Source organism: Neomonachus schauinslandi, chromosome 15, assembly GCF_002201575.2.
Source record: "Neomonachus schauinslandi chromosome 15, ASM220157v2, whole genome shotgun sequence".
NCBI classification, from domain to species: Eukaryota; Metazoa; Chordata; class Mammalia; order Carnivora; family Phocidae; genus Neomonachus; species Neomonachus schauinslandi.
In genome coordinates this window covers 26,225,679-26,253,589 of record NC_058417.1, presented here as the reverse complement: position 1 = coordinate 26,253,589, position 27,911 = coordinate 26,225,679, and the positions used below count along the sequence as shown (strand labels likewise).

Below are 27,911 nucleotides of genomic sequence, written 5' to 3'. Positions count from 1 at the left end.
ATATGACAATAGCTCCCTCTTGTGGTTCAAGGCATCCACTTCAATTAAATGCATAACTGCAATTTCTCAGTTTCAAATTGTGCTGTAAAAGTTTAGCTGGTATTTAGTGAATCCTTTTTGGAATAAAGAAGGGAAGACTTCCGGAGTCCCGAGATCAAGCCCCATATCAGGCTCCCTGCTCAGTGGGATGCCTGCTTCTCCCTCTGCCCCTCCCCCCACGCTCACTCGCTCTCAGATAAAGTCTTTAAAAAAAAAAAAAGAAGGGAAGACTTAGAAACATGGGGACAGAACATAATATTCCCTTTTTTGGATACTTCCAGAGTTCCAACATTTCAGCAAAGTGTTTCCAAATTTTTTTATAGAAGCACCAGTTTCTTTCTTACAAATGAAAATACCAAGTAGACATTTTCATTGAAAATATGATGTTCTCGGGGCGCCTGGGTGGCTCAGTCGTTAAGCGTCTGCCTTCGGCTCAGGTCATGATCCCAGGGTCCTGGGATCGAGCCCCGCATTGGGCTCCCTGCTCAGTGGGAAGCCTGCTTCTCCCTCTCCTGCTCCCCCTGCTTGTGTTCCCTCTCTCGCTGTGTCTCTCTCTGTCAAATAAATAAATAAAATCTTAAAAAAAAAAAAAAAAGAAAACATGATGTTCTCGGTTTAAAAGGTTTTCCTCCTTTTCCGTGGTCATAATATGCCAAAGGAAACAGCATTTGACTTTGTTACTTTAACAGGTAGACATTTGAAAACTGTACAGAGAAAGTACTATTGAAAATATTTTAGCCCAAAAATGACTTAAGGTACTTTTTTCCTTTGTTCGAGATTAGAGGTTGCAGTAACTGGCAACAACCTGTTCTAACAATGTGAAACTGTCCAAAAAGTCCTCTTCTTCCATTCCAAATTTTGTGTACTGATGAATGTAGGCTCTGGTGAAAGAAACAGCAAATGTAAAATAAAAAATCTCAGGCAAATGAATAACTCTTAAAATCAAACAATAAATAGAACTTTCCTAGCTCATGAATATTTGAGGATGGCAGAATCTCTTAAATGTCTTATATTTGCTTCAATGTTAATTCCAAAGATTAGCAAACTCTGAAAGTTTATGTCAAGCTCCCTGTCTTTTTAGCGTTCAAGAGAGTGACAATAAGAAGCACACAGGAAAAAGAAGCATGTTTAGATTTGGTTATTGAACCCAGCACATATTCAACACCCTACAGAGATGACTGGGTTCAGTATCAACTCTAAAAAGTGCCTGAGAATTTTTACCTAAGCCTTGAAACTGCAGAAACACATTAATCCAGTTCTAGGAATGAAGTGAAGTGTCCCAGGTATTTTTCAGACATGTAATTTGCACTTATGCCAGGTGGTTCTTTGAATATCTCATACCCCCAAATGTCCTGAGGCAGGAGAAGTCATGTTAAAAAGAATGCCAAGGACAGACATGGATTAAACTGAGGTAATAAGGGCTGCTGCCATTTAATGGGAATGGGAAGAGAACAATACCAGGAAACGGACAGAGTTCACAGTCCTGGGAGTGGGGGCTTATGGAACAGCCACGTGCAGGATGGGGGGCCCTTGGGAATCCTGACTAATCACAGTAAAGGTCTTGCCCATTGATATGGGAATTTTGCTTTGACATTAAGTAATTGTGGCCGAGGTCAGGAAATCTGATAACACATTTCTTAGTATCAAGCAGACGTTTCTTAGCAGATGGAGTTGAACTTGGAATATTTCTTGCTGAACAAGATCAGAATCTCTTCCATTCTTTCAAGGGTCTTATTTTGGAAAACTATTTTATTGTCCCATCCTTATAATGAAATTTCTACTTTCATTTCATTTCATTTAGAAATGACTAGTCAATAACAGCACTGTAGTAGGTAACTTTACATGATTATCACATTTAATCCTCACCACATATCCTCAGCGTAGACCCACTGTGCAGATAAGAAAATGACACCTGAAGTAACATGACCCAGTTTCATACCTACAGTGGTAGCCATGCTTACTCCAGGCTATAGGTTGAATGTTTGTATTCCCCTGAAATTGGTACATTGAAATCCTAACCCCCAAGATGATGGTATTAGGAGGCGAGGGCTTTGGAAGGTGATTCAGTCACAAGAGTGGAGCCCTCATGAATGGGATCAGTGCCCTTTTAAAAGGGGCCCATGAAAGGTTCTTTGCCCCTTCGGCCATTTGAGGACACAAGAAACCACTTTTGAACCAGAAAGTAGGTCTTCATCAGACATCGAATCTGCCAACACCTTCACCTTGGACTTCCTAGTCTCCAGAACTCCTGAGAAATAAATTTTGTTGTTTATAAGATACCCAGTCTGGGCTATTTTTGTTACAGCAAACCAAACAGACTAAAACATTCCAGGTCCTGCCTTGTGTTTTAAGATATTATCTGCCTAAGGTTAGAAAGGTTTGTAGATTTATTTTTTACTTACTTTGAAGCAAACATATTCCACGCTTTGCCCACAATCGTATCAAGTGGTTTTAGTAAGAACTGGCTATTGCTGACCAATGCTGCAGACTTCTCATATTTGCTAAAGGCTCGGTGGGTTTTCCACGCATTGAAAGCATTAATAGGCTCTAACCAAGAAGTATAGAGAGCTGAATCTTTAAATCCTCCTAGAGTAAAACAACACAAGCCATTGTTTACATCATAAATCATTAATTTTGGAAACAAATTAATAAACATATTTTCTTATTCATTTCACCAGAAGTCTCCTTTTGTTTTGCCTTTTAAAACTAGCTTTATGGGTGCCTGGGTGGCTCAGTTGGTTAAACGTCTGCTTTCATCTCAAGTCACGATCCCAGGGTCCTGGGATGAGTCCTGCACGAGGCTCCCTGCTCAGTGGGGAGTCTGCATCTCCCTCTGCCCCTCCCCCTGCTCGTGCACACACTCTCTCTCTCTCACAAAAATAAATAAAAATCTTTGAAACTAGCTTTATATTGCTTTTGCATAGATGATCCATATTCATTGTAAAAAAAATAATTCACACCATTCAGAAAAGTATTACGAAGAAAATTTAATGGATGAAAGACCTAAATGGGGGACAGGAAACCATCAAAATCCTAGAGGAGAACACAGGCAACAACCTCTTTGACCTCAGCCATAGCAACTTTTTTTTTTTTTTTAAAGATTTTATTTATTTATTTGAGAGAGAACACATGAGAGGGGATAGGGTCAGAGGACGAAGCAGACTCCCTGCCGAGCAGGGAGCCTGATGCGGGACTCGATCCAGGGACTCCAGGATCATGACCTGAGCCGAAGGCAGTCGCTTAACCAACTGAGCCACCCAGGCGCCCCGGCCATAGCAACTTCTTACTAGATACGTCTCTGGAGGCAAGGGACACAAAAGCAAAAATGGAACTATTGGGATTTTATCAAGACAAAAAGTCTGCACAGCGAAGGAAACAATCAACCAAACTAAAAGGCAACCTTCAGAATGGGAGAAGATATTTGCAAATAACATATCTGATAAAGGGTTAACATCCAAAATCTATAAAGAACTAATCAAACTCAACACCCAAAAAACAATTAATCCAGTTAAGAAATGGGCAGAAGACATGAATAGACATTTTTCCAAAGAAGACATCCAGATGGCCAACAGACACATGAAAAGATGCTCAACATCACTCATCATCAGGGAAATACAAATCAAAACTATGATGAGATACCACCTCACACCAGTCAGAATGGCTAAAATTAACAACCCGGGAAATAACAGGTGTTGGTGAGGATGCAGAGAAAGAGGAACCCTCTTAACACTGCTGGTGGGAATGCAAACTGGTGCAGCCACTCTGGAAAACAGTATGGAAGTTCCTCAAAAAGTTAAAAATAGAGCTACCCTCAGACCTAGTAATTGCACTAGTAGGCATTTACCCAAAGGATACAAAAATATTGATTCAAAGGGACACATGCACCCTGATGTTTATAGCAGCATTACCAACAATAGCCAAATTATGGAAGGAACCCAAATGTCCATTGACTGTGAATGGATAAAGAAGTTGTGGTATACAGGGGCGCCTGGGTGGTTCAGTTGGTTGAGTGTCTGACTCTTGATTTCCACTTGGGTCATAATCTTGGGGTCCTGGGATCGAGCCTTGCATCAGGCTCCCCGCTTAGTGGGGAGTATGCTTGAGGATTTCTTTCCCTCTCCCTGTCCCCCTCCCCCAGCTCGTGTTCTCATCTCTCTGAAATAAAGAAATAAAATCTTAAAAAAAAAAAGAAGTTGTGGTATACATATACAATGGAATATTACTTCGCCATAAAACAGAATTAAATCTTGTCATTTCCAACAACATGAATGGAGCTAGAGTGTATTATGCTACATGAAATAAGTCAGTGAGAGAAAGACAAATACCATATGATTTTACTCATATGTGGAATTTAAGAAACAAAAGGGACAAACATAGGGGAAAAAAGAGAGAGAGGCAAACCATAAAACAGACTCTTAACTACAGAGAACAAACTGGCAGTTGCTGGAGGGGAGGTAGGTGGGGGATGGGCTAAATGGGTGATGGGTATCAAGGAGGGCACCCGTGATGTGCACTGGGTGTTGTGTGTCACTGATGAGTCACTAAATCCGACACCGAAACTAGTATTACACTATATGTTAACTAACTGGAATTTATTTATTTATTTAATTTTTTAAAGATTTTATTTATTTGACAGAGACCCCAGGCGCCCTCCTTTTTCTTTTTTCTTTTTAAATTTTTTTAAGATTTTATTTATTTATTTGACAGGGAGAGACACAGCGAGAGAGGGAACACAAGCAGGGGGAGAGGGAGAGGGAGAAGCAGGCTTCCCGCCAAGCAGGGAGCCCGATGCGAGGCTTGATCCTAGGACCCCGGGATCATGACTTGAGCCGAAGGCAGACGGTTAATGACTGAGCCACCCAGGTGCCCCAACTAACTGGAATTTAAATAAAAACTTGAAACAAACAAAAAAAAAGAAAATTTAAAAGTCAACTAACATCTGAAATGTTACCACCCAGAGAAGACCATGAACATTTTGCTGACCTTGTGTCTGTAATTTTACAAAAACGCTGTTCCGTAATTTGTTTTCATTCAGTAATATGTTGTGAACCTCTTTTCCATGTCAATAAATATCACTCATAATGTTTTATTATATGAGTATACCATAATTTATTTAACACATTTCCTACTGTTGAGCATTTAGGTTGTTACTGCATTTTTTTTTTAAAGATTTGATTTATTTATTTGACAGAGACCAAGATAGTGAGAGCAGGAACACAAGCCGTGGGAATGGGAGACGGAGAAGCAGGCTTCCCCCCGAGGAGGGAGCCCGATGTGGGACTCGATCCCAGGACCCTGGGATCATGACCTGAGCTGAAGGCAGACGCTTAACGAGTGAGCCACCCAGGCGCCCTGTTTCTGCATTTCTGTGTGAAAGATATTTCAGTGAATATCTTTGCAAGAACACCTCTCTGTATGTATGTCATTTGCTGTGGATACATTTTTGGAAGTTTGATTACTTTATATATCCTCTTATTAATTCTCTTAATTTAAAATCTACAATGAAGAATATGAAGAAAATGTTCTGAGGTGGGAGAAAGTATACCATTTGACAGACTTGAAATGATCCCTTTTAATTACCACTTTCTTATCAAAGGTGTATTACAGGAACTAGATTATTTGGTTTTCTTTCTTTTCTTTCTTTCTTTCTTTTTTTTTTAAGATTTATTTGTCAGAGAGAGAAAGCACAAGCAGGGGGGTCAGAAGGCAGAGGGAGAAGCAGGCTCCCTGCTGAGCAAGGAGCCCGATGTGGGACTGGTTTTCTTTATATCACAGCTAGAAGCAGCCAATTTGATACTGCTAAAATCATCAAATAAGGAGTACCTGGGTGGCTCAGCTGGTTGGGTATCCAACTCTTGGTTTTGGCTCAGGTTGTGATCTCATGGGTCGTGGGATCAAGGCCCTTGTCAGGCTCTGCATTCAGCAGAGTCTGCTTGAGATTCTCTCCCTCTGTCCCTCCCCTCGTTCGCGCATGCACTCTCTCTCTCCAAAATAAATAAATAAATCTCTAAAAAAATAAAACAAAACCATCAAATAAAGATAAGACAAACTTGGAGATGTTCCATAAAAATACAAAGCTGACAGGTTACTGCTCTTCGAACTTCCTGAAAGTTTTGTAACAAAATGCTTGTCACAGAGACCACTAGTTATGCTACATGACCTATTCTCCCCTTCTTCTTTAGTAAGAGAACCCCCAAATTTTAACTGTGCTCATGGCCACTCTTGCAGCTAGCTGTAGCACATGAGTCAGCCCCAATAAAAGGTAATATAAACACTAGTATGGTGTGCAACCCTAGGAGGAGGCGGGCGGCATGCTCATACCTATGTGATTTGATGGTGAAGCTCAGACAGATGCCTTGGACTACAAGGAGGAAGCTATAAGGTGAGGACAATAAGAACAGCAAGGTTCAGAAGAAAATTAAACCTGTATCTTGTTTCAATCACTTCTATTTTTGGTGTCCGGTCACATACTAACTGATACGATGGTTACATTTTGCTACTAAAACACAAAATTATGATTTTCCTTTCTTTAAAAATAAATTCAGGGACTTCCTTTTTAAAAAAAAAAATGTGTTACCATGTAGATGTACAAAATGTACATATTAATTGCACCTTAACTTCCGCTTACCCAGATCCGCACTGTGCACATCTTTCCCACGAAGGATGACCAAGTTGGCGATGGACATGTTAAAATGAAGCCCCCTGTTGAGAGACGCTTTACCCAGAGTAGGAAGTCCTGGTAAAGGAGGCCGTACCTGCCAATCAATACCTACCAAAGGAAAAGAAGCAAGAGATTTTAAAAAAAGCTCTGAGCAAGAAGAGAAAAACATATTACGGTATGTATATTTTACATAAATTTTTATTTGATACATAAAAGTTGCTTTTTCTACTAAATGTTTAAAAATTCTTATCTGGTTGACCTAAAGTGATTCAAACTACTCAATCCTGAGAAAGGCATGAAATATTCTTCATAGAGTATTAAAGGATGGTGGTATATGCACACAATGGGTTTCTCCTCACCGGTAAAAAGAAACTACTAATGCACATAACAAACAACAGGGATAAATCTCAAAAGCATTATGCTGAGTGAAACAAGCCTGACTCAAAAAATTACATACTGTAGGATTCCATTTATAGAACATTCTGGGAAAGGCAAAACCATAGGAATGAAATTCAGATCAGTAGTTGCTAGGGGCTGGAGTGGGGGGCAGAGAGTGCCTACAAAGTATGAAGGAACTTTTTAGGATGGTGGAAACATTCTATCTCAATTGTGGTGGAGGTTACACATTATAGAGGTTTGTCCAAATTCATAGAACCATACACCTAAAAAGGGTGAACCTTACTTTATACACCTGTGGGAACAAACAGAATACATACAAAAATGTTAAGGGATGTAGAAACAAAACAAAAATAGGATTGAAAACTGACCAGTCATGTAGAAATATTAAGAAAATACTTTTTTTAAAAAAGATTTTATTTATTTATTTGACAGAGAGAGACACAGCGAGAGAGGGAACACAAGCAGGGGGAGTGGGAGAGGGAGAAGCAGGCTTCCCGCGGAGCGGGGAGCCCGATGCGGGGCTCGATCCCAGGACCCCGGGATCATGACCTGAGCTGAAGGCAGACGCTTAACGACGGAGCCACCCAGGTGCCCGAAGAAAATACTCTTAATATATACAATGGAATATTACTCAGCTATCAGAAAGGATGAGTACTTACCATTTACATTGTCATGCATGGAACTGGAGGGTATTATGCTGAGTGAAATAAGTCAAGCAGAGAAAGACAATTATCTTATGGTTTCACTCATATGTGGAATATAAGGAATAGTGCAGAGGATCATAAGGGAAGGGAGGGAAAACTGAAGGGGAAGAAGTAAGAGAGGGAGACAAACCATGAGAGACTCTTAACTATGGGAAACTGAGGGTTGCTGGAGGGAGACAGGCGAGGGGATGGGGCAACTGGGTGAACGATGGACATTAAGGAGGGCACGTGATATGATGAACACTGGGTGTTATACGCAACTGATGAGTTGTTGAACACTACATCTGTAACTAATGATGTACTATGTGTTGGCTAATTGAATTTAAATTAAAAAAAAGAAAATACTCTTAAAGTATACGTGGGATAGGGACAAAATTCAGCACACAGCAACAGATTGATTTTCAACAAAAATAGAAACACAAGAAACCAAAAATTTTGGCATGCTGAACTCAATAATAAGACAAACAAGCCAATTTAAAAGTCAGAAAGATGTTTGAACAGAATTTCACTGAAGAAGATAAACAAATCTAGCAAGCATATGAAAAGATGCTCAACATCACAGTCATTAGGAAAACACAAATTGAAACCACAAGGAGACATTACTTAACACCTATTAGAATGGCTATAATCAAAACGACTAACAATGTCAGATGTTGGCAAGGATGTGGAAAAACTGAAACCCTCTTAAACTGTTTGTGGGAATGTAAAATGGTGTAGCCACTTTGGAAAAAGTATAGCAATTTTACAAAACATTAAACACAGACTTATCCTTTGACCCAGCAATGCCACTTATAGGTATATAATCAAGAGACTGGGGGTGCCTGGGTGACTCAGTTGTTAAGCGTCTGCCTTCGGCTCAGGTCATGATCCCAGGGTCCTGGGATCGAGCCCCGCATCGGGCTCCCTGCTCTGCAGGAAGCCTGCTTCTCCCTCTCCCTCTCCCCCTTCTTGTGTTCCCTCTCTGGCTGGGTCTCTCTCTGTCAAATAAATAAATAAAATCTCAAAAAAAAAAAAAGTCATTGTAAATCGCACGTTTGTGAGATATTCTAAAAAAAAAGAGAGACTGAAAACATATGTCCAAAGACTTTATACAAATGTACGCAGCAGCATTATTCATTTAGACAAAAAGTGAAAACAAGCTAACCATCCATCAACTGTTGGACATCTAAACAAAATGTGGTATATCCATCTAATGGAATGCCATTCAGCGATACAAAAGATTGAACTACTGATATATACTACAACGTGGATGAACCTCAAAGACACGAAGTGAAAAAGGTCAGACACAAAAGACTATATATTGTCTACTTCCATTTATATTATATGTCCAAAAGAGGCAAATCTATAGAGACAGAAAGCACACCAGTGGTTGTTTGGGAGTAGGAATAAAAATGGGAATTGACTGCAAATGAACACAAGGATTTTTTTGAAGTGATGGACATGTTCTACAACTGGCTTGTGATATGGGTGCCTGGGTGGCTCAGTTGGTTAAGCATTTGCCTTAGGCTCAGGTCATGACACCAGGGTCCTGGGATTGAGCCCCACATCGGGCTCCCTGCTCAGCAGGGAGCCTGCTTCTCCCTCTCCCTCTGCCTGCCGTTCCCCGCTTGTGCTCTCTCTCTGCCAAATAGATGGAATCTTAAAAAACAAACAAATACAGCTTTTACAGTAGGTCATAAATTTTTAAATATCTTTACTGAGGTGTGATTTATATACCATATGCTTCACCTATGATAAGAGTATAACTCGGTGATGTTTTTAGTAATTTGCAGAGTTATGCAACCATTATCACAAGCCAGTTTTTTTTTTAAGATTTTGTTTATTGATTGATTTATTGATTGATTTGAGAGAGAGAGAGAGAGAGCACAAGCAGGGGGAGTGGCAGAGGGAGAGGAAGAAGCAGGGTCCCGCTCAGCAGGAACACTTAACGGACTGAGCCCCCAGGCCCCCCTAAAAGCTGTATTTGTTAGATAATTCATCACTCTATATTACCTAGAAATAAAAGGTAATCAACATTATGTAAAAGTTTCAAAAATAAATAAATAAAAGTTTCAAAAAGAAAAAAGACATGAAGCCTTCCAAAGTTAGGCCCTTGAAAAACTAACGTATAAAAAATGAAAAGGGAAAAGTTAAGCAAATAAAATTTAAAATGGGAAGAGAAGTAACAAAAAAGGCATTATCAGAAATAAAAATAAGCCCCAGATGGGTTAAAACTTAAATATTAAACATAAAACTATAAAAATACTGGGGAATACTAAATATTTTATATCTGAGGCAAGGCTCAGAATCTATAAAATAGGAAGATATACGGCTCACATAAAAATGGAAAACCTCCATATGGTGAAAAATACAATACAAAAGACAAAAATGATGGAGAAAAATATCTGCAACCCATGTAACAAAAAAGGATATAAATCCACAATGTTGTATTTCCTTCCATCTAAGACACCATTGATTATAAGAGAAAAAAAATGTCAAATTATGTCAATTAAATGATTCATTTAGATCATTAAATTTTATACTTATTGAAAGAGTTCTTTTAGAGTAAATTAGGTTTAGATTTTTAAAAATCGTATCATTCTTGAGCAACCATAAAAAATGTAACAAAATAAATTGGTTAAGGTTTTTCTAAAATGTTTTCACAGTGACTCTCACTTTTTGACTCAGCGTTAATGATGCCAATGTTTTTTCACACATTACTGTCCTCTGTCTCTGCACAGCATTGGTGATACACCATTCTTTAAGGGGATCCATGAAAACACTAAGTCACTGGCTCTTAAACTAGCTTTGCTATCATGTAGAGAACCATCTATGTTTGACTCCTGATTAAGGAATGTTGCTAAACTTGTCTGTTTAGCATGACGACTGCCTCTTCCCTACCCCAGCATAAAACTAAAGGTTTACATTCTGGAGAGGATATGATTGAGGGTCTCTGGTCTGGAGAGCACAAGGCAGAGTTACAGGTAAGGTACATAATGAAACCAGAGAGATCTAGTAAAACCCAAAAAAACCATGACCCCTCCCCTCCTCTTTCCCCAGATCACTTGGGCTTTGCCTAAACCTTCACAGCAGAATATCCAACCCAGGAGACAGGCAAAGAGAATATCCAGGGTGACAAGTGTCCCCTGGTTGTTGAGGGCAAAAAGTCTCGATTGAAGCAGGGCAGATGGCTTTAGGAGAGGTTTTTCTTTTTCTCTTTCTTTCTTTCTTTCCTTTCTTTTTCTTTCTTTCTTCTTTCTTTCCCTCCCTCCCTCCCTTCCTTTTAAAAAGATGTATTTATTTTTAGAGAGAGTGTGAGTGAGGGCGGGAGGGGCAAAGGTAAAGAATCTCAAGCAGACTCCCCGCTGCATATATCACTCTGATAAAAATAAAATGAAATAGCGACAGCTGGTGTGCGACTCTTGATCTCGGGTTAGTGAATTTGAGTCCCATGCTGGGTGTAGAGATTACTAAAAATAAATAAATAAATAGCCTTAAAAAAAATAAATGTCACGCTCCTCTGAAATTTTTTTTCATTTTTGGGAAATGAAACTGTGAAGTGATTAAGGAACCCTCCTGGGATGTCCTGGTGAGTTTCTGAGGGGGCCTCCCTCACCAGAAGAAGGCACCATTATATGGCAGTTTCTCGGGGGTGTATATATATATATACATATATATATATGAAGATTTTTAAAGCTATTTGTCTCAACCTGTTGACATAAATACATTTATTCATATATACTCATATATATGAAAATATTTATATGTTCAAAGCTGTATCTATTACTGTGAAAAAATGTTGACACTCAAGATTCTGCATGGGAAAATGACTAAGCAAACTGTGGTTTATTGACCTAAGAGAGCTCAGAGCAGCACGTCTTATACTATACCCTGAGGAACACTGTGTTCCTTGAGATGTTAATAGGTATTACTAGAAAAACAGGTACTGAGGCCAAAAAATTTGGTAAGCATTCCTTTAAGATGTAACATTTCTATTTATCTCCAGATCTCAGGCACTATGATCTACAATCCATAAGGTATCACTGGTACGTAAATGTAGAGGAAATCCATCCGCTTTCATAGTATTGAAACCTGTCATTGTTATTTGTGATAAAATATATGCTGCTCAAATAATCACTAATAGTAGTGATTTCCAGTTAAACATGACAGACTGAACATACCAGTCTACTTTCCATCTCTCCCAAAATCTCACTAACAAGACAATCACAGACATTTTTAAAAGGCATAAACAAGAAAACAGGGAAGGGAAGAGAAGATCATGGGAACAACACTGGAAGCTGGCAAGCCAATGAACCAGCGGTGGCTGACTTAGCAACCAGAGAAAGCTGATATTTCTGCCCCCAGCGGAGGTCCTGGAAACAGGCCAGGACTTCTGAAAGAGGGGAAAACAAGAGCATTAGTGCACGGAGTGGGGAGAGCCTGAGACGTCCTCACTCCCGGCAGCAGAGGGTGTGCCCCGCTTCGCCCTAGAAGCCGTCTGCTCAGGAAAGGCTAACCCAGGGAGGCTCTGGCCGCCGCGCTGGGCCCTGCGTTCCAGGCTCGGAAGATACAACAGTAAACAAAACAGATAGAAGTCTCTGCCCTTCTAAAGCTTACATTCTACTGAGAGAATGGAGGATCCACACTAAGGAATTCCAGAATGTTAGAGACAAAGAGGAAATCCTAAAAGATTCAAGAGAGAACAAAACAGGATTAGGAATCAGATTGACGTTGGACTTCACGGCACCACTGGAAGCTGGAAGGTAACAGAACAATGCCTTCAAAATTCTGAGCAAAAATGACTCCCCACCCTCAGATCCTATACCTGAGCAAACTATCAATCAAATGTAAGGGCAGAATAATGACATTTATATAGCTTTAAATTTTTTTTTTTACCTTCCCTGTACTTTTTCTTCGGAAGCTCCTGGAGAGTGTGGTCTATCAATATGAGGGAATAAACCAAAAAAAAAGGCAGATGTGAAATCTCGGAAATCAGATAGAACACAGAATGAGGCAGAGATGTCGGTGCTGGCTGCTCATCAAGCCCGGAGAGCAACCAGGGCAGCAACAAGAGGATGAGGTCTCCAAAAGGGACATTTCCAAGCAGACAGCGAAAGTAAGAGAGTACCTGATGGGTTTGAATATGTGGAGAAGGGATCCATTTTTATGGAAAAATTTAGGGACAGATGAGTGATAGGCACACAGAATACTGACCAAGTAAGTATAATTTTTGTAAAGTAGTCTCTACACCCAGTGTGGGGTTCGAACATGAGTTGCATGCTCTACCAACTGAGCCAGACAAGTAAGTGTCTTATACCCCAAATAAGTGTAATTATCAACCAGAGGAAGAAAAAATTAACTGTACATGAAATAGGATTTAATCTATGTATACAGTACGTGGCTCAACTGTAAATAATATCTACCTATCAAGAGTAATATAAACACCGAAAACTAATCTAATTCAAAAGTATGTTGTAACCATAAAATATAAAATAAGTAACAGTATAAGCAAGATACTTAGAAATATGGAGGGGAATTCCAGAAAAACACAGGTAAAAACATTGAAAGTAGTTTCATTGGGGTAGGGGGGACGTGTGGGACAGGGAACTGCTCTTTTCCTTGTTATAAATTCCTATTGGACAATTACTTGGCTTTAAAAAACAAAACCTGAGATATAACTTACATACAATGCAATGTACGGATATAAGTATACACTTAGATGAGTTTTGACTATCTGATTTTTTTTTTTTTTTTAGGATTCATTAACATTTAATGGACAGGCAGAACATGCCCTACAGAACCTGGATGAATTGAAGAAGGCTTAATATCAGCAGGTTTGACTATTTGATTTTTTAAAAATACGTGCATATATCACTCTGAGAAAAATAAAATGAAATAGCGGCAGCTGGTGTGCGACTCTTGATCTCGGGTTAGTGAATTTGAGTCCCATGCTGGGTGTAGAGATTACTAAAAATAAATAAATAAATAACCTTAAAAAAAATAAATGTCACGCTCCTCTGACATTTTTTTTCATTTTTGGGAAATGAAACTGTGAAGTGATTAAGGAACCCTCCTGGGATGTCCTGGTGAGTTTCTGAGGGGGCCTCCCTCACCAGAAGAAGGCACCATTATTTCAACTGGCCAAGCAATTGAATTCCAGTACAGGCACTTTTCCCAGCTTGTGGCCTGCATATTTTTAAAATACCCTTTACCTTCTTCCATTTTTGAATTAGAAATGAGCATCTGTCTCAGATGTTTGAGGAGGCCAGCCCAAGTAAATGTGCTGTATGCCAGTGAGTTCTCAGACATTTGAGGAATGTTACGAATACCCAGCATCTTGAATTCAGGATGGGGAACTAAATTCTCCATTAAGTCTCCTGTAAAGAAAAAAAAAAATCTGAACTAAACTTTTAAATTCCATTACATTTCCATTGGCCCATACACAACTGTGGTTTGATGGTTTTAGGGGCCAAACATGTTTTCTCCTCCAAGAACAGAATTGCTTAAATTTAAAAACGTAAATAGAAAAATAGAATTTCAGGGCGCCTGGGTGGCTCAGATGGTTAAGCGTCTGCCTTCGGCTCAGGTCATGATCCCAGGGTCCTGGGATTGAATCCCGCAAGGGGCTCCCTGCTCGGCGGGGAGCCTGCTTCTCCCTCTGCCTCTCTCTCTCTTTCTCTCTCTCTGTCTCTTATGAATAAATGAAATCTTTAAAAAAAAAAAAAGAAAAATAGAATTTCAGAGACAATGTCTATTTCAGATTACATATTTTGGCACCTATTTTAGCACGAGTGAGAAAAGACACTTTGCCAAAAAGGAAACAAGAATTTAGAAGCTAAGAAACTGGAAACATGAATGAAATATTTAGCTACACCCCAGGAAAATAAAGTAAGCATGAGAACGACTATGCTTTTATCATCATTTTCTATTCACTAAACATTCCTTTAGAAAATTTTCATAGATCTCTTATTTATTTTACCTAGTTAAATGGTAATCAGAACCTTTTAAATCAAACTCTTCTAGGAAAAAAGACATGATCAGTGATTCCTAAAGACAGGAATATGCCTATCTTTAGAAACTTATATTTGTAATGAAACAGGATTATGGAGAAAGGCTAATTTGTTTTGCATTCAGAGCTGTTTTGTATATTTATAGAAAAAAACTAGAGGAGGGAGAAAAATATATTACTATAACAACATGAAATGTAAATTTTATAACAGTACAAACTCATATCGTATATCCTAAGGAAAAGAACAGATTTTGACAAAAACGTCTACAAAGTGCTGCACAAATTGATCTTATGGCCAATGGAGTTTCCTCTAAACATAAAAATCCTTTTCTGTAAAAATACCTAGAGCTGAATTCTATTGCACAGCACAAATAAACAAGTAACAGTCAACGGACATAGCCTGAGCACTAATACATGAATTATTAATTGTCACAGTCTACTTTTCCCTCCAGCCTTCTTGTTCACCCGCTCTCATTTTAACCATTCTGGGACCCACTGAGACCCTATTTTGGACTGAAGGTTTGTTCCCCCCTCAAATTCATATACTGAAATCCTAACCCCCGAGGTGATGGTATGGTAAGGGTGGAGCCCTCCTGAATGGGATTAGTGTCCTTATAAAAGGGGCCCTACCGAGCTCTCTAGCCCTTCCTGCCATGTGAGGACATGGTGAGAAGGCAATCTGAGAACCAGGAAGCAGGCCCTGACCAGACTCTACCACTGCTGCCTCGATTTTGGGACTTCCCAGACTCCAGAACCACGAGAAATCAATTTCTGTTGTTTATAAGTCACCCAGTATACAGCACTTTTGTTATAGCAGCCTATGGAATAAGACTAACTAACCCACGGACTTTGACTTCTCAGTCCATTAGTCTTCCCCTTGCTTCACTTCTCTCCAAACCCAGCTACTTGCCCTTTTCTCTTCATCAGATCTTTCTAGTGAAAACCCAGTCTTGGACCAGCCTCTATCCTCACGTTCTCTGAGCCTGTCAGAGCACAGCTTTAGCAAGTCGCCCCATCTCACAGATGGGACCCCTCAGAATTTAGATGCCAAACACTGCTGCCCACTAACGCTGATGCTTTGTTGTAAAGGTGCCATCTCCTCAAACACCTGAGCGGAGCCATGTGGATATCCGAGGTCATCTAGTGCAGAGACTCTGGAGCACGGCAGACATACCTGAGAAACGGCATGGAGGCCAATGTGGCTGGAAGAGAGTGAGTAGCAGGATATAAGATCAACAAAGCAGTGGGAAACCAGACAGAGCAAAGCCTTACATATGACTCCAAGGACTTTGGGTTTAAGTCTGGGTGAGACGGGAAACCTCTTGAAGGTTCTGAGTAGGAGAGTAACAGGATCTAACAGGATTTAACCTTTTAGACAAAGTCAGAGTTCTGGCTGCTATACTTAAGGAAAGACTGTGGGTTGGCAAAGGTTTTTTTTTTAGATTTTTTAAATTTATTTGAAGGAGAGAGACAGAGATAGTGAGATAGAGAGCACAAGTGGGGAGGAGAGGGAGAAGCAGGCTCCCCACAGAGCAGAGAGCCCGATGTGGGACTCGATCCCAGGACCCTGGGATCATGACCTGAGCCGAAGGCAGACGCTCAACAACTGGGCCACCTAGGTGCCCCTGGGTTGGCAAAGGTTGAAGGGGGAAGACCAGGTTGGCTGCGCTCCAGCCAACTCCTCACATGACATTTCCATTAGGTATGGCGAAGGCACCTCACACTCAACACGTCTAAGACCCACCTCTTTCCTTGGCCTGTACTGTGCCCCACAAACCACATCCTTTTTCAGCGTCCCCAGCGCTAGTGAACAGCACTACAATTTATACTGATATGCAAATCAGGGCCTCACAAATTCTGCTCTACACCTCCCTTTATGTCATTTTCCAGATCCAATCCATCACCTAGTCCTGTGCACTTTACCCTACCCCCAATTGCTTTCAAATCCATCCTTGTTAGCTCCATTTATTTAGTCCCCTTTAGCAAGGACCTATTATATGAGAGGCACTGTTCTGAGGACAGGGGACATGGTGGTGAGCAAGGCCTTGCCTTCACAGAGCCTCTATTCTAGTGGTTAGAAACAAAGAATAAAAATGGTAATAAGTGAACAAAAACAACGTCAGAGAGTGATAAGTGCTGGGAAGGGAACAAATGGGATGATATTATAGACACTCACTCCTCAAATAGGATCATCATGGAAGGCCATTTTAAGGAGGTAACAGCGACCTGAGACTGGGAAGATGAATGGGAAATGGCCAGGAGAATATTCCTGATAGAGGGAGTAGGAAGTTGATGAGGACAGCAAGAACAGACCTCCTGGTGAGAATGAGCTGGGCTGTATGATGAGTAAAGAGGCCCCCGAGGCTGTGCCCCTGAACGGAGAGAATGGCAGGAAAGAAGGGAACCTAGAAGACAGAAGCTGGATCACATACAATTGAGGCAATGGTAGACTTCACTATAAGAAAGCTGGACCTAAGATTTTAGAATCTTTTTTTTTTTCCCCTGTAGGCTCCATGCAGCCCTAGACCTAAGATTTTAAAACTGAGCAACTGAGGGAGTGAGAAAGAAACAAGCTTCTGGGAGAAAGCTCTCTGTTTCTGACACATTATGTTTGGGATGTCCATGAAATGTGTACATACAGATGTCATACAGGAAGGCTGCTGGATATAGAAATCTGGAGCTAAGGGAATTGGTCGGAGTTGGAGATAAACCAGCAGGCTGGAGAATACAGATGGTGTTTAGAGCCATGAAAGTGGGCCAGTTATCAGGGAGAGGGTCCAAGACCAGCATTGAGAGCTTGGGAAAAGGAAGAGGAGCCAAAAGAAGAGAAAAGAAGGAAATAAAAGAAGTAGTCACTGAGATAGAAGGAAAATCAGGAGAGGGCTGTCACAAAAGACAAAGAGAAGATTTGGAAGACCAAAGGTCAGCCATGCCAAATTCTACTGACAGGTTGATAGAAACGAGGACAGCAAAGGGTCCACTGAATTTGGCAATGTGGACATACTTGTGACTTGTAAAAAGCAATTTCAGAAAAGTGGGGGTTGGAGAAACTAGAGCAGAGTGGGCTGAAGAGTAAAGAGATGAAGAGGAGAGGACAACAAGGGCAGACACCCTTGCGTTGTTCTAAAGAATAACAGAGAAATGGGTTCAGTCACTAGAGGTGAGGTCAAAGGAGGGTATTTTCAGTGTGAGAGATGCCAGAGAGTTGTTAATGGCAGTAATCCAGGAAAGACGCATGGAGGACAAGAGATGAGTGACGAATTAAGTCCCTGAGAAAGGAGAGGGATTGAGACCCAGAAGCCAAGCGAGAGATCAGCCTTTGATAGGAGCAGGACACTTCTCCCACTGTAACACCAGGTGAAGTGCAAAGGTGAGTCTAGACAGTACAGTAAGGCTTGCAAACGTGGTGGGGGAGTCGAGAGAGCTCCTGTGTGACTAAGTGCCTTTATTTTCTCAATGAGGTCCAGTGAGGAATCACTAGACAAGCCTGCAGACTCAACCTCCAATCAGCTATCCACAGGCAGTCCAGTGGATTTTTCAAAAGTAAAAGTGATTATGTCACTAACCTGCTTAAAATTGTTCAGCAGTTTTCCCCTTTTCTTTGGGTGATGAGGAAGGCCTCTAAATGGCTTACAAGGACCTGCAAGGCCTGCCCCTGCTCACCACATTAGCCTCAGGTTTCAGGCACCCCCTACCCCATTCTCTGCACTCCAGTGCCATTGGATTTCTCTCTTTTGATGTGCCACGCTTCCTTCTGCTGCAAGGCCTTTGCTCGTGCTATTCCCTCTGCACATGCTACTATCTCCTCCCTCCCTTGGCTAAGTCATGTCCGAGTCCTTATCCAGCTCTCGGCTCAAGTGTTATTTCCTTGAGCAGCCCTCTCTGCCCCTGTAGCCTAAGTCTGATCTCTTCGTGACACATTCTCCTGAAACTGTACTTCGTTCCTTCAGAGCACTTCACTCAGTTTTTAATTATATGTTCTGGTGTAATTTATTTGTTTAATGTCTCTCCTTCCCATTTCACAGTGAACACAATGTCTGCATTGGCTCCCACTGGATCCCCAACATTTAGCATAGTGACTGGCACATAGTAGGAAGTCAATAAATATTGGTTGAGTGAACAGATGTGCAACATGGTAAGTACTATGACATACAGAGAAATTAACAAGATACAGGTCTCCAAGGAAGCTGCAAATGAGTGGGACTACATAATATGCACATGACAGAATCCCTTTCTAAGGAAATGCATGGTGTTAGTGACAGTGGTAACATCTGGGAAAGGGTGAGAAGGACACTAACTTTTGATTGCATACTCTTTTGCACTCTTTGTTTTTTGTTTTGTTTTTTTTTTACAGATTTTATTTTTTTGACAGAGAGAGAGAGAGAGCACAAGTAGGCAGAGTGGCAGGCAGAGGGGGAGGGAGAAGCAGACTCCCCGCTGAGCAAGGAGCCTGATGCAGGGCTTGATCCCAGGACCCTGGGATCATGACCTGAACTGAAGGCAGATGCTCAACGACTGAGCCACCCAGGCAGCCCCCCTTTTGCACTCTTTGAATAGGGGTGTGTGTGTGTGCTACTTTTATTTTTTTAATTTTAATTTTTAAATTTTTTTAGAAGATTTTATACATTCATTTGAGAGAGAGAGCATGAACAAGAGAGCACAAGCAGGGAGAGCAGCAGAGGGAGAGGGAGAAGCAGACTCCCTGCTGATCAGGGAGCCGGATGTAGGGCTCAATCCCAGGACTCTGAGATCATGACCCGAGCTGAAGGCAGATGCTCAACCGACTGAGCCACCCAAGCCCCCGTGTTACTTTTAAAGTTTTTTTTTTTTTTTTAAGATTTTATTTATTTATTTGTCAGAGGAGAGAGAGCGCACAAGCAGGGGGAGCAGCAGGCAAAAGGAGAAGCAGGCTCCCTGCTGAGCAAGGAGCCTGATGTGGGACTCGATCCTAGCACCCTGGGATCATGACCTGAGCCGAAGGCATACACTTAACCAACTGAGCCACCCAGACTTCCCTACCTGTTACTTTTAAAGGTAAGCAAACACACTTAAAGAAATAATAAAGCTAAAAAATATTAGGTGACATAAAAGAGATATAGAGAATGCCTTAAAGTTTAGAGAAAAGAGGGCTATTTTACATAAAGGCCTCAGTAGGAAAGCTTTATAGAAAAATTATCACGGGTGCCTGGGTGGCTCAGATGGTTAAGCATCTGCCTTCGGCTCAGGTCATGATCCCAGGGTCCTGGGATCGAGTCCCACATCGGGCTCCCGGCTCAGCGGGGAGCCTGCTTCTCCCTCTGACCCTCTCCCCTCTCATGCTGTTTCTCTCTCGCTCGCTCTCTAAAAAATAAAAAAAAAATCTTTAAAAAAAAAAAAAAGAAAAATTATCACTTGAATTGGACACTGAAGGATGAGTTAAGGTTTCAATAGAGGTGAAGAAGGGAGGGAGGAAGCAATTACTACAGAGAAGGAACAATGAGCAAAGGGATCAGGGCTGGAAAGAACCAGACTGAAGGAAGACAGTGGAGATAGGATAAAAAGTAGGTAGGGATCCATGCAGAGGAGGCAGGAGGTAATGAAGCTAGAAAGTTAGGGTTCAGGGCATAATGTGGAGGCCAGGATAAGGAATTCTGACAAATGTGGCCACAGGATGAACAGGAGAGTACAAGAATTAGACCTGTGCATTGGGGAGGCTCTTTTGCAGTCACTGTGCAAGATGGACTGCAGGCGGAAGAGGCAGGAAACAGGAAGGAATCCAGGGTTAGGACCACCTTAAGACAGGAATGTCAACTTGATGTAAGCTCTGTTTTTATGAAAAAGAGAGAGAGAGAGAGAGAGGGAGGGAGGGAGGGGAGGGAGAGAGAAAGAATAGAAAGAGGCTAGTTTACTTTGTATTTAGAGAGAGTATGCAGTATTAGTTGAGAGATACTGACACCCTGAACCAATGTCAGACAGACAGGGAAAGAGGGGGAAGAATGCAGGCAGACGGCAGAGATGGCACCAACAGGTCTGAACATACTGATTAGATATGAGGACCGTGGGAGAAATCCAGGTGTTAGAAATTAAGGAAGAGGGAGCCGGAGAGAGAGGGAAGGAGAAAAAGATGGATCCATTCAGAATAATCTAAATTTAAAGAAGCAGAAGGCAATTAAGAAAATTGGGATGGGCGACTATTTGGGAAGGAGATTAGGACTGAGGAGGGTATAGATTATGGAGTTATTTGCATCTAGATGGTTTGAATTGATAAGGCACCACTTGACAAGCTGAAAAAAAGAATGATGGATTTCTTTATGGGGTGATGAGAATGATGGTTGTACAACCACCATTTGTGAATACGCTAAAAATGGAATCATATACTTTAAATGAGTGAATTGTATGGTATGTGAATTACATGTCAAAGTTGCTGTTAAAAAAAAAGAAGAAGAAGAGAAAGGATCCTGAAGAATGGAGTCAATGGGTATCACAACTCTTCAGAAATTTATAACTTCTCAAAACTTCAGTAAGACAGCTGGAGAGTGAGGTAGCTCTTTAGGAGGTTTTTGAGAGGAGGGAAACCTGAGTGTATCCTCAGACAGAGAGGAAGAGCCAGTGGGGAGTAACTTTGAGGCTTTCAGAACATAAGACTTCCCTACAAATTACATACGAGAGGACAAATACCTAATGGATTTCTTCTGTAGTGACATGAGCCTTCCACAGAATACGTAGGCTGGAACACGCTTCCCAACTGATGTGCAAGGACTTGGTTTATATCGCTAAAGGAGATCTGCTTGATGTTCATCAGTTTCGCACAGATCTTATGAAGAACATCATTTTCATGAACAAGGAGGGCATCTGAAGATCGGTACAAGTGAGAAAGAGTCAAAATGGAGTTGTAGTTCTGGACAATAACCTGGAGAGGAAAAGTGAGAAAAAAAAAAAGGCAAGGGAAAAGAGTGGTTAAGAGGATAGATTTGAAGGGCATCCTGCCTGGATTCAAATCCCAGCTCTGTCACTTTCTAGATCTATGATCTTGGACAAGTTATGTAATCTCTCCAAGCCTCAGTTTTCTCACTTGTACAGCCGGGACAGTAATTATACCAGCTCCTAGAGTTGTAAGGATTAATGATAGAATGCAAGTAAAGCACTTAGAACAGTGTCCTGCTGTTTGTAAGGGCTCAAAAAACAGTGATTACTACTATCACACTTTCTTCCTACAGCATTTCCTATAGTGACTTAACTCATCTCCATTTTATTATTTCTCTTACAAGGCTGATCAACAGGAAATTGATCTATATAGACATTTCCTCTCAATGGAAAGAAAGGAAAATTCTTTGAAGGTTGGCAATGGCATGATGAACCCCAACATGAGGTCAAGGTCCCTCCTTTACATACTATAGCCACAGGGACTAATCCAGGAATGGGTTCCTGAGAGAAGATGCACAATTGTCTCCTTTGGAATTTTTTAAAACAAGGACACCTCATTCGTCTAGAAAAGTTTAAGCAAAGTTAAATGAATTGTTCACAGAAGTACTGTATTACATAATGAATGACTCCTGATGTAGTGACTTGACATTTCCAAAGAAAGGGTGAGATCAATCTTTTACCTATATTTATTTCACTTCAAAGAATACAAAATACAAAATTTTCCTTTTCTTTTTTTTAAGCTTTATTTAAGTAATCTCTACACCCCATATGGGGCTTAAACTTACAACCCTGAGATCAAGAGTCACATCTTTTCCAACCGAGCTAGCCAGGCGCCCCCAAAATATAAAAATTTTCAATTAATATGTTCATACCTCACCAGTTCCATAAGGCCATATAATCTGATTCATTTTCAAAGAGTTTGAGTACTGATCTTGTAAATTCTGTGTAACAAAGGCTCCTAGCCCTGATCCTGTGCCCCCAGCCATACTCATTATAATGAAAAAACCACTCAAAGAGTCACATTTCTCCACTTCCTTCTGGATTAGGTTCATTATAGATTCTTCATGCCTGGGTCCATGAACAGAGTAACTATGCAACACAAAAGAAACAAATACAAACACCTTTCAATTTATTCAGAAAGAGGCAAGACAGGAAGATACAGGATAGGGAAGGTTTTTTAAAACCCATGGATGTGAACTAGCTCTCATGAAAGGTACAAGTGCCCTGACTGATAAAATTTAAAATACACACGTTAAATATATGGAATAGATGAATAGGACTGTGGGGAGAGTGAATTTACTGGGTACAGAAAATTCTCTTTTATAGGCCATTCCTGTAGCTGAAGACTTCAGTTACCAGGTAGTTCTGCAAGCTTATGGTACAAAATAATATTCAATATTCATAATAATACTCCTAAAGCAGTAGTTCTCAAACTTTGCTGCACATTAGAATTACCGAGGGAAGCTTTATAAAAATCCCAATACCCGGGCTTCATCCTAAACCAATTAAATCAGAATTTCTGAAGTAAGACCCAGGCATCAGAATTTTCCAAAGAACCCTAGGACATACTACTGCCTTGTTGTGTTCCCTATTAGCTGGAATACCTGCCAGATAAAGATATTGTTTTGATAATAAGTTAGTTGGTGGAACGACAGTGATGAAGTGGAAAACCCTGCAGCAAGAGATCCTTGGTTTTATCAGTACCTGGACCTGAAGCACAGACATACATGAGATAGAATGAAGAGTTTCTTCCGAGTGAAGTCACTCTCTAAATTTTAAAATAGCAATTTCTAGATTATGTGCTTGGTATATCAACTATGCAGCTGTAACTATGCCGTCCAGGTAGCTGTATCTAAACCGAAATCATGAGGAATTACTCTTACCCATATGCCCAGTTGTTTCCAGAACCTTGTTTTTGACAGAAGCATGAATGCTGGCCATATTTCCATCGGCCAGACTGGGCAGCCTTTGATAGTGTTTGACTGGTAACTTTAGGTTCCATATCAACAAGTACAGCCCGGGCAACTGGAACTAGAGGTAGCAAAAAGACCAAAAGAAAAATATTTCATATGTCTTATTTGGGTTATTTCAGAGCACAAATTTCTAGGTCCCCCCAAAAAAAAGTCCAAAGGTTAAGGATAGAAAGATCTGTCATACTGCTTAGAAATTAAGGTGGGCAGCAGCAGGCATATACAGATGGTTCATAATGCCTAGCATTCTACTAAGTAGAATGAATCAGTGTGGGCTAAAATGATCCCTGGGTCAGGTCTACAAACATCTGTTGAGAGCTCACAATGTGCCAAGCACTGTGCTGGGAACACAGAGATGAAGACAACATCAATCTAGCCCTAGAAGCAGTAGTGCAAGAGATAAAACTTAATCGCAGTATGATGTGGTACGACCCAAAGCAGGCCGGGCTCAGACCTTGGAAGTCCTGGTATGGAGTGCTAAAAAGCTTAAAATTTTATCTATAAGATAATGTGAAACCACTGAAAATGTTTAAGCAAGTGAGGAATTGTCAGATGGCTTTTATTTTTAACTAATTAATTTTTAAAGATTTTATTTATCTATTTGTCAGAGAGAGAGCAAGCAAGTGAGAGTACAAGCAGGGGGAGCGGCAGGCAGAGGGAGAAGCAGGCTCCCTGCTGAGCACGGAGCCCGATGCGGTATTTGATCCGAGGACCCTGGGGTCATGACCTGAGCCGAAGGCAGACGCTTAATGACTGGGTCACCCAGGCATCCCTTCAATTTATTTTTTAAGTAATCTCTACACCCAATGTGGGGCTTGAACTCACAACCCTGAGATCAAGAGTCACACGCTCTACCGACTGAGCTAGCCAGGGGCCCCATCAGATGACTTTTTAAATACAGCAGTGTGGAAGGTAGATATGATAGACACAAGAGTCAAGGCAGGGAAACTAGAAGGAATGTCTTGAAACAATTCAGGTGAGAGAGGACAAGAGCCAGAACTAAGCCAATGGCAGTGAAGATGGAAAGGGGAGAAGAGATATGTAGGAGGTAAATTAAGCAGCAGATGATTGTTTGATGGTATGTGGGCAGTAAGAGCCCAAGTTCTAAAGGAAAAATAATGAATGCCCTAGGGTATGGAGATGTTGAGTTTGAGGTACACAGGGAGATGCAGGTGGAGATGTCCACTAATCAGTCTGCAACTCTGAAGAGAGGCTAGGCTGCAGATTTGAGAATCACTAGTGTCAAAGAAGTTGCAAATTACAAGAGTAACTGAAATTGCCCAGAGGGAACTATACCAGTGAGGACAGAGGAGAGAGAGTCTGAGATGCAACCACTGGAAAAGAAAAATTCAGAGACTAAGGGGAGTTTTAAAGAGGGAGTTTGAGGGCGCCTAGGTGGCTCAGTTGGTTGAGCGACTGCCTTCGGCTCAGGTCATGGTCCTGGGGTCCTGGGATCGAGTCCCACATCAGGCTCACCCTGCTCTGTGGGGAGCCTGCTTCTCCCTCTCCCTCTGCTGCTCCCCCTGCTTGTGTGCTCTCTCTCTGTGTCAAATAAATAAATAAAATCTTTAAAAATAAATAAATAAATAAGGAGTTTTATAGTTAATGTTATAAAATCCAGGACAGAAGTTAAGTGAACTGAGAAAAGAGAAACAGTCACTGGATCTAGGAGATTACTAGGAACTTTTTTTTTTTTTTAAGAGAGGGAGGAGGGGAAAGGCAGAGGGAGAGGGAGAGAGAATCTTAAGCAGGCTCCACACCCAGCATCCAGCCCGATGCGGGGCTCGATCTCACAACCCTGAGCTGAAATCAAGAGTTGGATGCTTGGGGTGCCTGGGTGGGAAGCCTGCTTCTCCCTCTTCCACTCCTCCTGCTTGTGTTCCCTTTCTCGCTGTGTCTCGCTCTGTCAAATAAATAAATAAAATCTTAAAAAAAAAAAAAGTTGGACACTTAACCGACTGAGCCACCCAGGTTCCCCACTAGGAACTTTTATTTTTTATTTTTATTTTTTTTAAAGATTTTATTTATTTATTTGAGACAGAGAGAATGAGAGACAGAGAGCATGAGAGGGAGGAGGGTCAGAGGGAGAAGCAGACTCCCTGCCGAGCAGGGAGCCCGATGCGGGACTCGATCCCGGGACTCCAGGATCATGACCTGAGCCGAAGGCAGTCGCTTAACCAACTGAGCCACCCAGGTGCCCGGAACTTTTTTTTTTTTAATTAACATATAATGTACTATTGGTTTCAGAGGTACAGGTCTGTGATTCATCAGTCTTATATAATACCCCATGCTCATTACATCACATGCCCTCCTTAATGTCCATCACCCAGTTACCCCATCCCTCCACTCCCCTAGGAACTTTTCTTTGAGCACTTCAGTAGTGGTGTAGGGCTTAAAGCAGGACTGTAGTTGGTTTGAGAATCTTAGATGAGAAGGTAGAGAGATAAGAAGGAAAAGAAAAGCTTGGGATGCCTGGCTGGCTCAGTCGGTAGAGTACGTGACTCTTGATCTTGGGGTTGTGAGTTCAAGCCCCATATTGGGGGTAGAGTTTACTTAAAAAAAATTGCAACGCTTATTCCAAATTCCAAATCTCTGTACTCTATACTACCCCACAGTGCCTACACACAAAATGGAATAAAATATTTTTCTTAAAGATTTTATTTATTTGACAGAGAGAGAGCACAAGCAGGGGGAGCAGCAGGCAGAGGGAGAGGGAGAAGCAGGCTCCCTGCTGACCTGGGAGCCCGATGCGGGGCTCGATCCCAGGACCCTGGGATCATGACCTGACCTGAAGGCAGATGCTTAACCGACTGAGCCACCCAGGCGCCCCAGGGAATAAGCCTTTAAAAAACCAAAGAAAAGAAAAGAAAAAAAAGCTGTAGTTGTATGTTGTTTGGTTGGTTGGTTTTAGGTTGGTGAGATCTGAGCATGCTCATATGCTAACAGGAAGTTGCCAGTGGAGAGGCAAAGGTTGTTAACACAGAAACAAAGGGCTGAGAGCAAAGTCATTCCCTAGAAAGATGGGAAGAGATGGGGTTCAGACACCATGTGGATTGAGGACCTGGCCTTGAAGAGGTGTCAGATAAAGGAGAGGAATACAGATGGATCACACATACCTCCATTTTCCTCCTCACTGAAGAATCTTTCTTTGCAAGATGCTTGATATGCCTCATTCTCTCTTTTAGAACAGAGTCCCTGGGGACAGTGTGAGTCAGTATATAGAGCATCAAATACTTCAAAACCAATCTGATTACCACACTGACCAAGTTGCACTGTTACTATTGACATGCTGAGATGCAAACTAGGCCTATTCCCTCAAAAAAGTGAGCAACCTGTAATAGAAAAATATAGGCTTTGAGAACCACTACAGTACCAATAAACAAGGAACAAATAAAATGTCAGATGTACATCAATAAAAAACATAATTTAAAAATGCCATATATATGGTGTTGTAGATGAAATAGCTATGTTGTCTAAGGAGCTAATCATTCAAGGAAGTTGTTTTCTTTCTCTACATATTTTTGGGATTTGGAATTTACTGTACCCAAATGCATTCACAGACAGCTCAATAGTGTCTGAAATCTGATTTGTATTCACTGTGTCCCTAAGCATGCATTTAAAACAAAACAAAACAAAACAAAATGAATGCTAGTTGAAGGAATTCCTAGTACATACTTTATACTACAGGGACACACAGAACACAGAAGTTAGCTCAACAACTGTACCTTTAATTAACATTAATTTTCTCTCTTCTAACTAATGACTTTCTCTCTACCAATCACTTTCTGGCCTGGTAACTACAATAACACAAGAAAGACTTCTGTTTAGACAGCAAGGAAGACAAAGCTTGGAAAGAGAGGACTAGATGAAACAGGAGAGCAAGTCTTCACTATTTTTAACAATGAAAAGAGACAATTTTTGGTAAAGACCTCACACCAGGTCTTCGCAGCACTGGAAAGAGCAGGGGCTTTCGAGCCAGACTGTACTTACAATGTTCAAACAACCCTGCAAACTAGGTATTCTCATTTAATAGATAAGAAAACTGAGACTCTGAAAGGTTATGTGACTTTCGCAAAGCCACCGAAATAGAATAGCAAAACCAAGTTTCTCCCTTTCCCTACCAGTCCCAGGAGCTCCCCATAAACCCCACTCACTCGCAGACCCAGAACCAGCCGTTTCCGTCCCGTTCAAACTTCAGAGGGCCAACCCCCTCATTATGCGCATGCTCACTTTCGATTTTAAAAAAA

At 41.1% G+C, this 27,911-nt stretch overlaps 1 protein-coding gene across 1 annotated transcript; it reads right to left on the bottom strand.

Moving 5' to 3' along the window:
* Positions 1 to 575: 575 nt before the first annotated feature.
* Positions 576 to 27,911, bottom strand: TUBD1 (tubulin delta 1). Its single transcript, XM_021704165.1, has 9 exons — positions 27,819 to 27,911; positions 26,781 to 26,996; positions 23,578 to 23,725; positions 22,567 to 22,783; positions 21,449 to 21,680; positions 13,995 to 14,159; positions 6,668 to 6,808; positions 2,442 to 2,625; positions 576 to 920 (listed from the first exon to the last, which is right to left on the bottom strand). Exons 2-9 carry the CDS (start codon positions 26,950 to 26,952, stop codon positions 818 to 820), a joined length of 1,362 nt encoding a protein of 453 aa, XP_021559840.1. The 5' UTR covers positions 26,953 to 26,996; positions 27,819 to 27,911; the 3' UTR covers positions 576 to 817.